Raw genomic sequence first — 15,619 nt, 5'->3', positions numbered from 1 at the left:
TCTTTTCTAGGATATTTTAAGAAACAGGTTTTAAATCAGAAACCCCCCCTCTCCCACTTAAACATCTTTACAATTCTTAACTTTCAAAATCCAGCATGACCGGTCTTTTAGTGGCAGCTGCCTTCTCCCAGCAATACCCCTTGTTAAAAATGTATTCTCTATTTCCTAGGGCAGTTTGCATTGACAAAAAAAAAAAAGACACTTAAAAACAAAAAACACTATCTCTGCTACTAGGTCAGGCTCAGTGCCACTCAAGATTATAATCTGCATAATCAGGTGTTAGGATATACTGGAACATAATCTCCATCTGACCTCACTACAGGTCATGACAATGGAGCAAGCTTGAGATTCACCATACCCATTTGATCCAAAAATAGCTGAGGCGCACTACATCCCACATTTTCTGCCAACTATAATTACATAAAAACTTCATGACCCCTCAAGTGTCAGGCATATATTGCTTAAAATACATTAACACCTTTAGCTTTATTGTAGCTGTATTACCACACCTTTTGTATCATTTTATAAACTGCATAACCAACATCTTTTTCTGGTCTTGCTTCCAGCTGTCCATAAGAATACTCCAATAAATATAAAATCGACCAAACTTTTCTGTACATTCTTATTGATCCAAACTCACTTATTGCGGTCAACCATTCCTTAACACTAAAGCATGTACTAGTATATGTAGTTGTATTGGTAAGACTACCATGTGTACCAATATGGATCACTGTTGGTAGCCGAATTATGCCATCCTTTACTACCCAGGAAAATGTCTGGGTCTATCCAGCTTGAATCCTTTGTTGTTAGTGTTTTCAGTGCCTCTTGCTGTAAATATCCATTATACAGCACAGACAATGCAACATGTTTGCCTAGTTTGATCTTCAAATATTTACATCAAACAATCTAACTACGGCCTCAGTCTTGTTTCACATTGCCTCATGTGTGCATCTTCTCTTACGTGCATATTGTCTGAAAAAGTGTACATTGCATGTTAGCACTGTTACATTTTTAGTTGTGGCTGAAAAGCATTCTAGAGGTGTCAAAGGCAAGCTAATGCTAGGAACTTCATAGTTTAATACCATGTTACATAATTTACAATCCTATTTGCCTGAATTAGTTTTATTAATAAAGTACTGAACAGTATATTGAAACTAAGTTATTACAGTGCTACTAATAGAACAAAGTAACAAAACCATAAACTACTTTCATTCAGTGTAATTGTGTGAAAACAATGCCTATCCAGTGTATTTCATTATTCATCCTCTCATTTCCCATGGTTGGCAGATATTAAAGTATAAATAAGCTATAAAGAATGTTTTTCAGTACTGGATAAGAAAGTAGTTTCAAAACAAACCCTTATGGCGTTCCTGAGCAGCTAAAATGATGAAGGCACTCGCTTGAACATACTGCAAATATGAGCTTTATGATTAGTGACATGACGTAGCACCAAGCCTGGGTCAGATCACTAGTTGTCTGTGACTGGGATTCCCCAGGCAGTGACACTGTCTGAGCTCCCACCTAGGGCAAGATATGATGGGATTTATCAGCCAGTGTGCTCTCCTGTGACCTCCTGTACACTTGTGGCATGCGACTTAATGACTGCACCACAAGTTAATTGGCACAGAATCCCTGGTATAGGGATGTGTTGTCTATGATGCATTAAGCAAATGACTTAAAGGTGTTGGACAAAGAAGTCTACCAATGCTTTATTCTTCTACACTCATTTCTATTCACGAGGTACAAAAGCCATGAGCCAAGACATGAAAATCACCTGGAGCCCATTCTAAATCAGTTAGGAAAATAAGTTTAAAAGACAGAACCAGGTAACTATGTGCAATTCCACTACTTTTAAAAACATCTGTTATGTTAACAAGCTATAGTACAAATACTATAGCAATTTTGAATCCAGTAGTTACCTTGGAGTGGAAGTATTTCTCCACTTTCTCCAGCACTTCACTTAGTTTGGTTTGACCTCGGCAAGGTAACTGGCAGTAAATGGTTCCATCAGAACAAATGTTTGTCACAGCAACATTCATATACACACTGTTGACCTGTGAAAAAACATGAAGCAAAACCTATAAAATCGGTAGATTCACAAGCAATGGTTTACTCAGTTCTTCCTGGATATTTTTAATTTGAGAACAGCACTTGATAAAAATGAAGATAAAATAATCATAAACATTTGTGTACACATCAAACTGGGTTAAGATGTCTTATTCACACACTGCAAGCTCCATTTCTAGAGGTAGTATAACATGCACATAAATACAAAATAATCTAATTCTTCCTAGCACTTTTGCCAGGACTTTACACATAGGACAACCAAGATGGGCAGAGTAAGGTCTTGTAAGTAATCCTTACTTTATTATTTTAATAAAATGTCCAAAATGTTCAGTTCAGAAGAGGACACTTGCAGTTTTACTAGAAGTTGAATACATGATCAATTACAATAAATGGTATAACCAGAGCACTGCTAGGAAAGGTAGATTGTTTGAAAATGCTAATACTGATGCAGTAAAGTAATACTTTCAAGCTACATTGAATGTAAAAACAGCTTTCCAACTTGAAACTCTTAAAAGAAACTGGCAAATGTTAAGAGTTAAAATCACCTTTGAACAATTCCTACATATATTCATTTAATCTTGACTCCACTGGAGAAAGGCTGGAGGGAATGGAATTTGAGCTACACAGTATATTTCTTTCAACAACAAATACATCACCTAAGTGACATTTCACATTGGGTCATCAGCAGCTGGTAAAGGTACCTTTAGACTGTTCTCCAGAGATTTGTCCTGCAAGGCCTTCAAGCATGATGTATTAATGTTAACATCATCATCCTGGGATGTGTCATAGAGAACAACGAGGGGCACCTCCTCTCTCTCTAAGATTTCAGCCAAAAGGATCTTGCCACAGGCTATGGACTCCAAGCATTTTAAGATCGCAGCTTCCTGAGAGAATGGCTCAAGTCCTAGAAATATTGGTTGAGATTTAAGTACCAAGATGAGAAAAGTTTAAAGAATGGATACACGGTCAGAAATGCAAAACCTGAAAAACTTTTTTTATATGTTGTTTTATATCATGTCACAAGTGCATGTTTCTGATCAGTTTTGGCAAGCTGATCTATACAAGATTCATGAAATGGTGTAAACACCCTATTTTTTTCTGCTGTGGATTCCTGGAATTCATAAACCCCAAAGCAACACAGGCAGTGCTGAGTGTATCTGGAAGTGTTCATCAGGATTGACAGGTATGAGGATTTTTTTAACGTTAGAAAATTGACTCATTTAACTCGTCCCTTGATAACTGAATTTTTCCATATTTGTTATTGATTATGTGCTGGTCTGTATTCAGAGACGAGACTCTTTGGTTTCCAGATTTTGGGTATAGTTTCTTGTAACCAGTCTTATGGAAGTAGAAAAATAAATGACTAATGTCACGTCAAACTGAAATTGAACTTCCTGTTAAGTTACAAACTCGTAAATTTCATTAACTTAATTTATCCAATGAATACATTAAATTTAACCAATTTATTAATTATTCATATGCATCAAGAATTAAACTTGGAAGCTCCAAGAATGCTCTAATTAAACAGGATCAAAATAACACAAAATTCAGCTGATCCGTCTTAAGTTACGAAGATTTTGGAAAATGTAGTTTTTAAAATCTCATGTAAAAAATAAGGCAGGGCTTGTGCTTAGGTCACCATAATGACATATCACCTAAAACATGAATCGTAGGACAAATGGAACTTACCTGCTAGTTTACATTTTGTAGCTTGAAAAGGTAAGGTATAAAACCTTTCATCTAGTTCCAGCAGTTTGCTTTTGTTGATTATTTCAAAAAATCCATGGTCAACATAATACACCTTCAGTATCACAAGAAAAAAAAAATCAGTTGAGTACAGCGATTAAGGGGGTGTAGGGTGACATGACTGGTAAACTGTGGATTTGACAGAAGAAAATTTATCCAAAAAGCCCATCTTGTTTGTCCAGCTGCCTATAGATATTGTATTAATCTCAAGTCAACCTGTAGAACCTAAGGAGATGGAGCATCAAAAGAAAGTAAAAAATACTAAATCAGGAAAACCGTCCTGTCGCAGGAAGAATAACACTTTATAGAATGAGCATGATGTGGGTTAATTCACAAAACTGATTAACATTTGTCAACAGGATTGATGAACAGGGGTCTACTGTGAAAACCACAGTCTAGTAAAATTTATGTACAGCTTGTAGTGCTTCCAATGGTGTCCATCTAGAACATGCTTTGTGCCAGGTTGTAGATACCATTCTCTTCTGTACCATTTGTCTTGCAGGACCTCCATGATCTGAACACTGGGATGACAACTAGGACTCAATGGGGCTCCTACCTGGCAAGAGGGGCATCCAGGACAATTGTAACAAACTGAGATAAGACTGTTCTATAAACGGTACCAATACCTCCACTGTCTTGCTTGAATGTTATATTGGGAATAGCCCTGTGGAAGGGTATTAAATTAGATTCCAGAATTTGATCAATGCATCACTACCTATTGAATGCTTTAACTAAACAAATTGTGCCGGACCTCACTGTTCGTCTGTTGCACATGGTTACTGTATTGCGGAAGAGCACAATGGAAATCCCTCAGTGAGGTCTACGCAAAACATTGCTTCATCACTAACAAACTGGCTCCACTACTGGCAAGTCCACCTCCTGACAGTGTATGGACAGCAAGTGTTAAGTGTGGCATACTGCCTTCCTTTCAAATTTTGATTTCTGCATTTGCTCCCGACTGGATATTCAATGTATTAAATCACCTCATGAACTGTCCAAACCAATTCACTAATGAATTATGCAGTCATCAATACTTTTCTAACAAGACACGTTTCTTTTGATGCTCAGTATTCTATTCAGTACTCTCGGTCACTACCAAAAAGCTTTTACCATAAACACACTATACCAGAAAGCTGTGAAAATAAGGTAGCATACACAAGTATGTTTACCTGTCAAATAATGAAACTTAGTAATCCAGAGAAAGAACAGTAATTTTGCATAATGTTTGTGTTCCCCCATTTAAAATAAAGCCTCATTTTGGTCATTACAAGCAAAAGGCAAGCAAAGCAACCAGATACACTGATGGATAAGGATATGTATAATCCACAAAGAGCTAAATCAAATGGACACCAAAAAAGCAGAACTATTACTGCCAAATATTAATTCCTTACGTATAGTGCTTTTCTGGACGCTCCACTCAAAGCGCTTTGCAGGTAATTGGGACTCCCCTTCAACACCAATCTGTAGCACCTACCTGGATGGATATTAGAGCTTCTAGTCTATTTCACTAAAAGGATTTGCTATGTATCCAGACTACTGTCCCAACCACCAAGGCAAGGAGGTCTCCCAGGCGGAGTTAAGTTGCTTGCCCAAGCACAGGGTGAGCTCCATTATGAGGGGTTCAAGCCCAGGTTGTATACCAAGGGCGGTATGAAGTTGCTTGGTTGAGGGACTCTCGGCAATAACAGTCCAGCAGCCTTTTGGTGGAGTTAGTGAGGGACGTGCATTTCCTTCGGTTAGCGCTGAACCTCTGGCATAGGCTGAATACCATGTGAGGTGTTGAAAGACAAGACGCTTGGAGGTGGGCTGGTCAGAGGCTGCTGCTGCCGCCAACACTCCCCCCCATGTTTGATTGCAGGATTTGCAGTTATGAGCAAAGATGGAAAAAACATCTGCCGTTCCAAACCAGGCGTCATAAAAATGAGCAATTTTAAATTCATCATGTCATCAGAAAACGTCTTTCACCATGTAATTAATAATACTTATTCCACTGAAACTCAGTCCAGTACAGCTTCGCCACCGGATGATCTTCCCATTACCAGGGCTGCTGTATAAAATTTCAGTAATAGAAGGTCAATCTCTCAGCAGCTTGTGTGCAAAGGTGACAATGCCAGGATTTTTTCAGACCGTCATATTTTACACGGAAAGATCAAAATCTGATACTGCGTGAACACCAAGATAAGCCTGTACACTGAAGAGGCAACCACTAAAATGTTTATGGCTGCTTTACAGGATGTACTGTATGGTCCTAGAAGATTTGTACATGCTCCAGGGATGAGGTGATTGATAAAGGCTTACTGACCGTCATGACAACAGAAACCACTTCCCACATTGCAGAGCAAAATTTTAAGTTACTAGGGTCCTGAAATGCTCTCTGAGTACAGAGAGCTCAGTTTATGAGAGGGTTGTGTTCCGAAAAGCCGCATGCATTTTAAATGTCACATTAATTTAAACAATTTTTCCTATTTCAATTAATGGTAAATGCTAAATAGTTGTGTTCCTCACGTGCAAGTTTGACCCTACTTACGCCCTACCAATGCAATTGAGGGGGCATGCTTACATCAACTTATAATGTATCAATAAACAGTTTACACAGACATGTATACATTAAATATTAATAAGCATCAGTTATTTTTACTGTAAAGGGAACTTGAGAAAAAAAAATTCTCAACAGCAATCACTGTGTACCAGTATTCCCAATGTGTCACCGCAACACTCACACCATGAGCAGCCAATGGCGTAACTATGCGGCGTGTTTTGTTTAAATTACACTTAAGGTATATGCTGTTATTTTAAACTCATGTACAACATGAACCCACTGTACTAGAAAATAAATGGTCTATGAGTCGGCAATTCAAATGGACTTTCTTACCCTTGTGAAAAATCCACTACCTTCAATGGAATTTTAACCTGGTGCAAAGTTTCTCTTGTACCTAATTATAGTTTGATTCCAAAACTGTTTCCTTACCTTCACCCCATCAGCCATCACCTCACACACTTGAACTCTTAAAATCTCATCCTCTTCCTCAGCTCTGACAGCTGCAAGATTCCCAGGAGCCGGGGACTGCAAAAGCTTCTTTTCCTCACTGTAAAATTCCCTCATTTTGTCTTCAAGCGCCTCCAAGGACTGCGAGTATCCTTCGCCAATGTACCTACAAGAATTACAGAACAAAACATGGGTTTATAGCAAACCACTTTCATCTATAGTAATCAAAGCCTACCACAAACTAGAAAGGAGGTCATTTAAAAACCAATACCGTATGCAAGTTTACTTAAGGAAGGATCCTTACAATATATAAAAGATGCTCTATGCTATACACCAGAATTCACCACGGAAATGCCAACATTGAACTTTCCACACATAGCTCAGTTTAAGCATTCAAAATATTCTATTTGTATTTCAAGAAAATTAAATCATTGGAAGTGGGGAATACTTCGATAAAGCACTTATGTAGATTCTTAAAAAAATGTACAAGGCTGTATTTGGGATACAGTTAACTATGATGAGTAATAAAGACTAATCAAGGCTTCAAATGCAGTTTTATTAAAAAAAAAAAATCAACATTTAATCAAGTCCAAAAGTTAATCGTATAGCAAGAATTTTTAAAACACTGGTTCATAGGTCTCACTCTGAATGCAGCTAGTAAGTTCAATGCATGATTGCATGTTGCTTAACTGATGACTGTTTCCCACTTGGGAATGGAGATCATATATACAATGAACACACGGTATGAAGCACTTACATCACATGGAAGCAAATTAAAATCCTTAATGCACACAATAATTCAATTTTTTGTGATGCCACTAGGGGTGTGATAGAAGGGCATTACTTTCCTAAATGGGTCATGGGATTTTTCAGATGTTTTTGACTTCAGTAAAATGAATGCAGACAGAAACCGAGATTCAGATGGCAGTTCCATGTCTGGAACTGGGTACGGGTGCAGACAGTATAAATCAGCAGTAAGGCAGGGGCGCACATGAATATGCTATACACTGCAAAAGATGTTTGAACCAACTCTATGCCAGTGACCGAGTAGAAAAACCCAACATCTGTTAAAATGGACTTGATATACTGAAATAATTAACTGTAATCATAAAAGGATACGTCAATTGCTTACCTTTTGTCTGGAGTCTATGTTGCTATATGAACAAAAGAACTGAGAAAAACTAAGCACTATACTTAAGAGATGGAGATGGAAAAGAGCGTGGGAAAAATGAGAGTGGAAAACCCAGATGAAGAGGAGGAAGAGACATTTAAGAAAAGGAAAACAAAACAGAAACCAAGATTCAGACCATGAAGACTTATGTTTTTAAAAAAACAGCAAGATGTTTACTTTTTGCACATTAGGGGCAAAATAACAACCTTGAGATTTAGTTATAGGGCAAAGTGGGGTAGAAGCTCCACCCATGAGCTAGGCTTTTATACTTTTGTTGCTCTTTTGACATTTGTATACTTGAAAGCGCCATTAAATCATATCATTGCTTTGGAGAGTTTGTCTCAAGACCCACCTACTAAAGGTTGCATAAAATGACTGCACTCCAGTGGCATCACATTCTATAATGAAGGGATCAAAGGGGGAGCAGGATTCAACTAAGGAAAGCAATGCAATATAGAGTAGGCAAACCTAGGTCCAAGCAATCACACATGGTTGACATTTAATACTGCTTGCCTTAAAACAATTTCATTTGTGTTGCTAGCCTCCACCAACAGGACTGAAGGGTATTCCTCCTTCGGGATAACCAGCAGGGGCACAGTCACTGTGCTGAATTGTGGTTTGGATGCTTCAGATGCCTGGGGCAATTTGAAATCAAGCCTGTTCTGGTTCTCATCCTCGGTGTTTCGTGCATACAAGATGGCTTTTTGTGTATTGTCAGGCATGGGATAGTCAATAGTACACACATCACTAAGCAACGAGAGATCATTGAGAATAAATTCTGGAAATTTCATTTTGTAAGTGTCTTGAAATAGTTTGGGGAGGGCATGGGCCCAGAGTCCATTGCTGTACTTTGCTAACAGGTCTGTCAGTTTCAGTCTGATCTCTGGGGCCACTGCTGCAGACTGAGGGGAGACGGGAGGTTCAGGCTTTGCAGGAGATGCACGCTTCTCCAGGGCAGGGGACATCCCAGCTGTGACTGAGCCTGCTTTTGTGTCCTTGGCAGGGTACAGAAGCAATTCTGATGAATTGGTGCTACCAGGTTTCTCCACCTAGATGACAAGCCAGAAAGGCATTTTCAATAGGGTTAGCTTCAGAAATACTTCCATTTCTGTGCTGAGAAAAAGTTTAAGATTTTCATATTTGAAATCTTACATCTAAGTCCCAATAAATTAAATATCCTCTTGACAAATTATGTGAACCTTTAGGTCCAGTTACTAGTGGCACCCCCTTGATGAGCCAATGTCACTTTCAACATTTGACCAGTCTCAATGATTTTGAGAAATTTCTTGCCCATTCCGGCGTACACACCTCCTTCAACATTGACATGTGACATTTGAAGGCTGCCATGCACAGATAGCTCACTTTATGTCCAGCCATATTTTTAGTGTTTATGTCCAGATTGACTAGGCACTGTAAAACACTTAGTTTTTCAGAAATTAATTTGTAGATCTACTCAGAGCTCTAGGATCATTGTCTTAATGGAAAAGACACTTTTGATCACCTTCAAGTCTAGGATACCCTGACATTCTCCAGAATCTAACCATTACACTCCCACCACCATGCAATATCAAAATAACTAGCAAAGGTTTTACCAATTTAATAAAAATCCCACAGACAAAATGCAGATTATCACTCTTAGTGGACAGCAATGGAAGAGTGAGAAACACCTGTCTAAAAGCTCACTTCTCTTCACATGTATAGACTTTTGTGTGAAGTGGCTATCCATTGAAGGTTTATTGCTTATTAATGTGTAGTTCTCATTTCATTCCAAAACTAAGAACTATAAAACAGTTTTCAAGACCCCAAAAAATTACCTCAGAGTACTACTTGCTTGTAAATGTTTTGCCCCCCTAAGGAAAGCTGATAAATGACACTTACTATGCAAACATGGGTCCAGAATTCTAGTTCCTTGAGGGCATCATTTGGTAGCTCTTGGTGGTACAGCTCCCGGTATAGCTGAGGCAGCTTGGAGACCCAGAATCCATTGCTATATTTGCTCAATATCTCTTTAAGATGGGCCTGGACTACCTGTTCATTATAGGTGCTGGACTGAGGCATTTTTGACTTTCCCGTCCCAATGTTTTCCTGTAGGTTAGCTGGAGAGCCCAAAAATAAAGCAAGTCAGTAGACTCCAAGACACTGGAATAAGTGTCACCCGAGACAGGATTAAGAAAAGATACCCTTCATAACATGTTTTCTAAAGAAAAACCCCTTGAATTAAGCTTTTCTTGTCCATATGAGGCATCAGTACATTTGCTCAAATAAACAATGCCAGAACGCAATGGTTCTCATTAGGGGAGAACAAGTTAACAAAACAGCAGATCACCACTTTCATACATACTGGTGCAAGACACTTGTCAAAACATAAGCTTTCTGAATTGGGTCAAGTGCAGCGAAAAACTGTCAGAACAAACATGATTTAATGTATTTTTAAACTGTTTTGCTCGTGTCAACTGGGAAAGAGAAAATGAAAAGTTACAAGATCAATTAAAACCTGACTTCATGGTGGAAGCCACAAGTCTCATTTCACAGAATGAATCGCAACCTGCGAGGAAATGGGCAATATACAGAGGGCTTCCACCCAGCTCGGCTTTTCTTTTGACCCCTTGCCAAGTCAATTTAAATTGCCACTTAACAAGAAGCAAGGTATGGTATTATGCAGGAACAGTATATACTACTTTATGTTATAGAAACAAGTCATAATAAAAGTGCAGTACTGGCATGCATTTTAATTAAACGTGCAGCAAAACTGGAAAAAGCCAACAGGAAAGCCACCAGTAACATGGGGAGGTTACCCCCATCCCATTTCCTCTTTTTTCTTTAGCATCAATTAGGGTAAACATGAGTATGTCCATATAGCTTATTAAGGTTATAACCTACTCCAGATTACTTCAAGTACAAAAAAATGCTACTTCTGCCTTTTATACTAAGTGGCAATAAAAATAAGTAGTAATAGTTCCAACTCTTTTTGTATTTTTAAAACTGCTTGATATACGAGAAGAATAGTCATGCAATGATTTTAAAATGTATACAAATGTGGATACAAGTTTCATTGTGAAGCAAATAATTATAACATACCTTTAAATGACTTTACATTCAGCACTGTAGTTTCACCTTCCTGAATATCACTTACTGAGGAATGCCATTATTTCTTTTTAATATGTCAAGGGATACGTTTCAAGCAGTACAGACAGGAAGCACACTTTACAGATGACGCATACAATTAGTTCAAAAGAAACAAGATCAAGGGAAAGGCTTTATGGGCTCTTCCAAAACCCACATGCCTGCCTCCTACAGCTCTCAAATTCCTCCAAAACAAGAGACACTTACTGTTGATCTGCTGGGTATTCCTAGAAAGGTGAGCGTGCAATTCTTTTTGAAACCGTGTAGGTAAATTCATTCTCTTCTCAGACCTGAAAAATACATTAAAAGTACATTTTGACATTTGTTCAGGACAAGCTTATGTCCCGCTTTCGGTGAAAGGACATTAACCTGCATTTCCCTCCTTGAAAGGCAAGCAGGATTAAATAACACATCCAGCTAAAGAAAGGGTTCCAGTTCAGTTAAAGCATTTGTCAATTTGGGCAAAAAGAACAAGAGCACTGTGTTGCTCCCGAGAGGAAAGCAAGTTAAGAACACAAAACAGAAGGTCACAAGTTTGAAGCATACCAAGTCACAGGACTGGAGTAAAAACCAAGTCTCACAATTAGGGATTCCCCAAATGGATGTCGACCTTATATGCATATCTTGCCAAAATTCCAAATGGATAACTTCCATATTGCATTTAATAGACCCACTGTATCATTAATGGAATTTAAGGTGTTATTTTTTTCCTTTTCTTGACCGTATTCCAGCTACAAAGTTGGACTGCAACAAGTAAAATACACAGCTTGCTTTTGGTATGGACAGCTTAAAAAACAAATGCAGGTTAAAAGAGGCACAAGAATAAATCACAAAAATTCTAGATTATCAAGTCTCGGACCAGTCTGGGACAATTCAACAAAGAACCATTTAACAGTGCTAAGAAAATTCAACAAATTTACAGAACACAAAATAGCCGGGAGTCGGGATATAAACTTGAGTGTTTTGGGGGAAGAACAATCCATGAGTTCTTTATATTTTCTGGCACAGTTCTAGGGACAGACTAATAAATCTGAGCCAAACAGTAAATTAACAAAACCCCACAACATTCTACAATAGATAAATGTGTGCCACCGATTTGTTTCATACAGGCTTAGAAAACACTATGCAAGGCCTAAACAGGCAAAAAAAAACAAGACACCTGCAACCGAATAAAAATAAAAAAAAAAGATACTACACCCACTCTCTGGGTTACACAGGAAAACCGACATGTCAGGTAAAAACCTGCAATGGGTCCTATAAAATGATCCCCCTATCCACCAGAAATCCCCTTTGAGCTCCGTTTACCTGCCTCTTTGTCCACCTACTATTAGGTGAACACCTCAATACTGAGTAAGGCTTGGAGTGGTGCAATAGAGTAGTGAACTGCACATGACACCCCCCGGATCATAACGCATCTAAAGCAGCATTTGCTAGATGCTTTCAGGTGCTGGTGCCACATTAACCAGAACACCCAAGGATAGTGGACACTAATACCAAGTAGAAACCTGCTGTACATTATACAACAGTATACCGTTCTTGCCAAATCATGGAGCTGCAGCTGGGGCTCTGAACTCCTGACAGCAAGTACTGTTCCGTAAACAGCCTCCTGCATAAATTGAAAAAGACAAACAGTATTTATATAGAACAAATGTCAATTAGGAAAAAAATTAAACGCTAAAGTAGTATTGCCAATCACAAACAGCATCAGCTTTAATGCAGTGTGAAAAAAGAGGGAAGTGGAAAAACATGAACAATAAATTTGCACCAACTACACTGACTAATATTGTTCAATAAAAATTAGCAGTAATTTAATATTGGTCAACAACCTACAAAACAATTAGAAATTAAATTAGATGCACATGAATAAAGCAATTCAAGTTAAGGAATAAACAGTTCATGACACTACTGTAATTCAGAAGTTACAGATGAACAATTTGATACGGAAGTGGTATATTAAATTTTGTTATATTAAAAATATAAAACCCAGGGAAAGTATACTATTTTTAGGGTCTTTTTTGCTCATCAGCACACAGGTTTATCCACTGTACATTTGAGCTGTGGTCTTTGCAAAAAAACTACCACGTGGTTTAGTTGTGTTTCATTTGACCATTTCAGTAAATCACTAGTGAACTTCTGTACAAAGCCCGTTTCTCAGGCATATTAGTCACTGCAGTTCTGGTATTACACAGAGTAATTTCAGCTATGTAATATTTTGTGTGGCAAGCACAAGAACCCTATGCCAGTACTAACTCTACCACTGACCTTGAAGCCAGTATCCTAATAAAGGAGATACTTATGTTGTAATTTAGATGCATTTAACAAGTGCATAGTTCACATTCTAATACGGATATGCTGAATCATTCTAAAACTCCCAAACAATAGATAATCCCTGCTGTATAGATGGAGGATTAAAGGACTATTCTCATGCTTTCAGCCAGTCACTCATTCAGCTCTAAAGGCAATTTTCTATTGTCTCTCTACACCCCTTTTTGGTATCCAAATAATACACAAAACAGCGGGGTGATGTAAGTTGTTTTTCCGGCCAAGCCAGATTGTGCTTGCAAAGACAGCGACCCAAAAAAGCCTCTGCAGCCCAGTGCTTGCACAGCACTGCTGAATGAGACAGTGCACAGCCCTGCCATGGGATTCTAGCCCCAAATTGGGATTTCCACCACTGCAGACTGAGGTGTGGCTCTTCAACAAACTTGACCTTCATTTTGACTTGGAACAATTCTTGTGGGGGGAAAAAAAAAAAAGCCCAAGCTTGAGATTTGTCGTTTTGCTCCCAATTTAAAACTAAAAATTTAAAGCAAATCATCCTAGCACAGATCGTCCTTCCTAAAATTGAAAAACGTTCTTCACCTTTAGATTAACACCAAATTGTTTGATATGCCTTCAGAAATAGCCTGGGTTTATTATCAAAAAGGACAAAACTACTTTTCACAAATTCAGCCCATAGGGAACATTGAATTTTGCTACTGGAATCTACATAAAATATCAATTAAATCACGATTCTCCAATCATACAGCAAGACATGATCTTAAAGCTACAAGAACCTGGATTCTGATGGGTCCAGGGGAGCTAAATGTGATGCAGTCCAACACCAACTTTAAAGGCTCGAGTCCAAATATCTGTACTCATTCTCTGTTTATGCAGTCTCGTGCCTCAGACTAGGGGAAAAAGCCAAATGAAGAAAGTTCCCACATTTTAGGACACAGTCCATGCTTATTATCTGTGTAGTAACAAACAAACCACAGAATTAAGTGTTGCTGTGACACCCCTCACTGCCTGAGCCTCAGAATAGCCTATTGATCCTTGCATGCTGGAATGGAAGAGAAGATAACGTTGCTCGATAAGGAGCGCCTCTCACAACAGTGACACAACCCAGGACCATGCTTTTAATGATGGATGCCCTCTTCAGGCACCTGGATGTCTAGTGGAGAGCCTTTAGATACATCTAGACGATGGTGATCTTTTGGGTGATTGGCTAAGACCTGTGACCAAGACCAACCAATCAGGGACCTGTAGGGCAAAGATTCACTGTACCTGGTGACCTTAAAAAGCACTGCATGCCTCTCCTAAAAAAAAAAGATTTTTCCCACAGAAGGGACCAGGTGACAACACCATGCAACTGCAACTTCTGTTTCCCCAAAGCCATGGGACTTAAGCTTCAGGCAAACGTTTAGGAGAAATCCTTATGTAACAGAATTCTGCCCAAGGTCTGCCTTCAACAAGACCTTGCGACCAGCTAGCTTATTGACCACCATGTGTCCATTTGATCACTGGACCAATGGCAGTTGGACTTCTGTCAACACCTGAATATTGTCAATATTCAGATTTAGCCATTACATCGGAAGCAAACTGTTTCTCCACCATTAGTAACTCACCCTAACCAACCACTGTTTATATTATTGACCTTATTCTCTTTATTTCTTTACAAGATTCAAATAATGGTTTAAGAAAAGAAATTAAGAACATTGGTATAAACCTGGACATAAGTAGGTCTGACTAATTCAACATCAAAGCACATTCAGAAGATAATGGCAACTCCCCTCTGTAACTTCTATTTTTGTTCTCCACTTTGTTATTTGTCTCAGGAATACAGGATGTCAACATAATGAATTTTTCCAACCTACCTATTAAGTTTAACAGGCAAAACAGCCTGGACCAAACATTTAAAGCCTTTCCTCTTGAGCCAAGCTCTGGCCTAAAAGCAAAAGGATGTTTCAAGGTCTAAAAACACTGCATTATGGATGGTCACGGACACTGCAGTTTTGCCAAGAGTTGCTCACTCCTGTACCAGAATGAAATGGAAAAAGTACAGCCACACTGCACAACCCATTTTTATAGTTTTTCCCCAGCTGCACCATGCCAAAATCTCCAAATAATAAACCAACCTAACCAAGTCCCATTTACATGCTGCACTAATGGAAGGGGATACAATAATAATTGGTTACACTTATATCACTTTTCTGGACACTCCACTCAAAGCTCTTTACAGGCAATGGGGACTCCCCTCCACCACC

General features: G+C 38.6%; 1 protein-coding gene across 1 annotated transcript in view; it reads right to left on the bottom strand.

Moving 5' to 3' along the window:
- The window catches only part of tdrd7b (tudor domain containing 7 b), a 41,202-nt gene that overhangs the window by 9,289 nt on the left and 16,294 nt on the right, over positions 1–15,619 (bottom strand). Inside the window, exons 5-11 of the mRNA XM_088631692.1 lie at positions 11,301–11,383; positions 9,849–10,066; positions 8,484–9,019; positions 6,782–6,965; positions 3,757–3,868; positions 2,769–2,971; positions 1,920–2,054 (exon numbers count right to left, since the gene is read on the bottom strand). Of these exons, the coding sequence (XP_088487818.1) occupies positions 1,920–2,054; positions 2,769–2,971; positions 3,757–3,868; positions 6,782–6,965; positions 8,484–9,019; positions 9,849–10,066; positions 11,301–11,383 (1,471 nt within the window). The remainder of the gene's footprint in view (positions 1–1,919; positions 2,055–2,768; positions 2,972–3,756; positions 3,869–6,781; positions 6,966–8,483; positions 9,020–9,848; positions 10,067–11,300; positions 11,384–15,619) is intronic.

The sequence above is a fragment of the Lepisosteus platostomus genome, chromosome 1 (assembly GCF_059453375.1).
Source record: "Lepisosteus platostomus isolate fLepPlt1 chromosome 1, fLepPlt1.hap1, whole genome shotgun sequence".
Lineage (NCBI taxonomy): Eukaryota > Metazoa > Chordata > Actinopteri > Semionotiformes > Lepisosteidae > Lepisosteus > Lepisosteus platostomus.
This window is presented reverse-complemented; position numbering and strand designations above follow the sequence as displayed.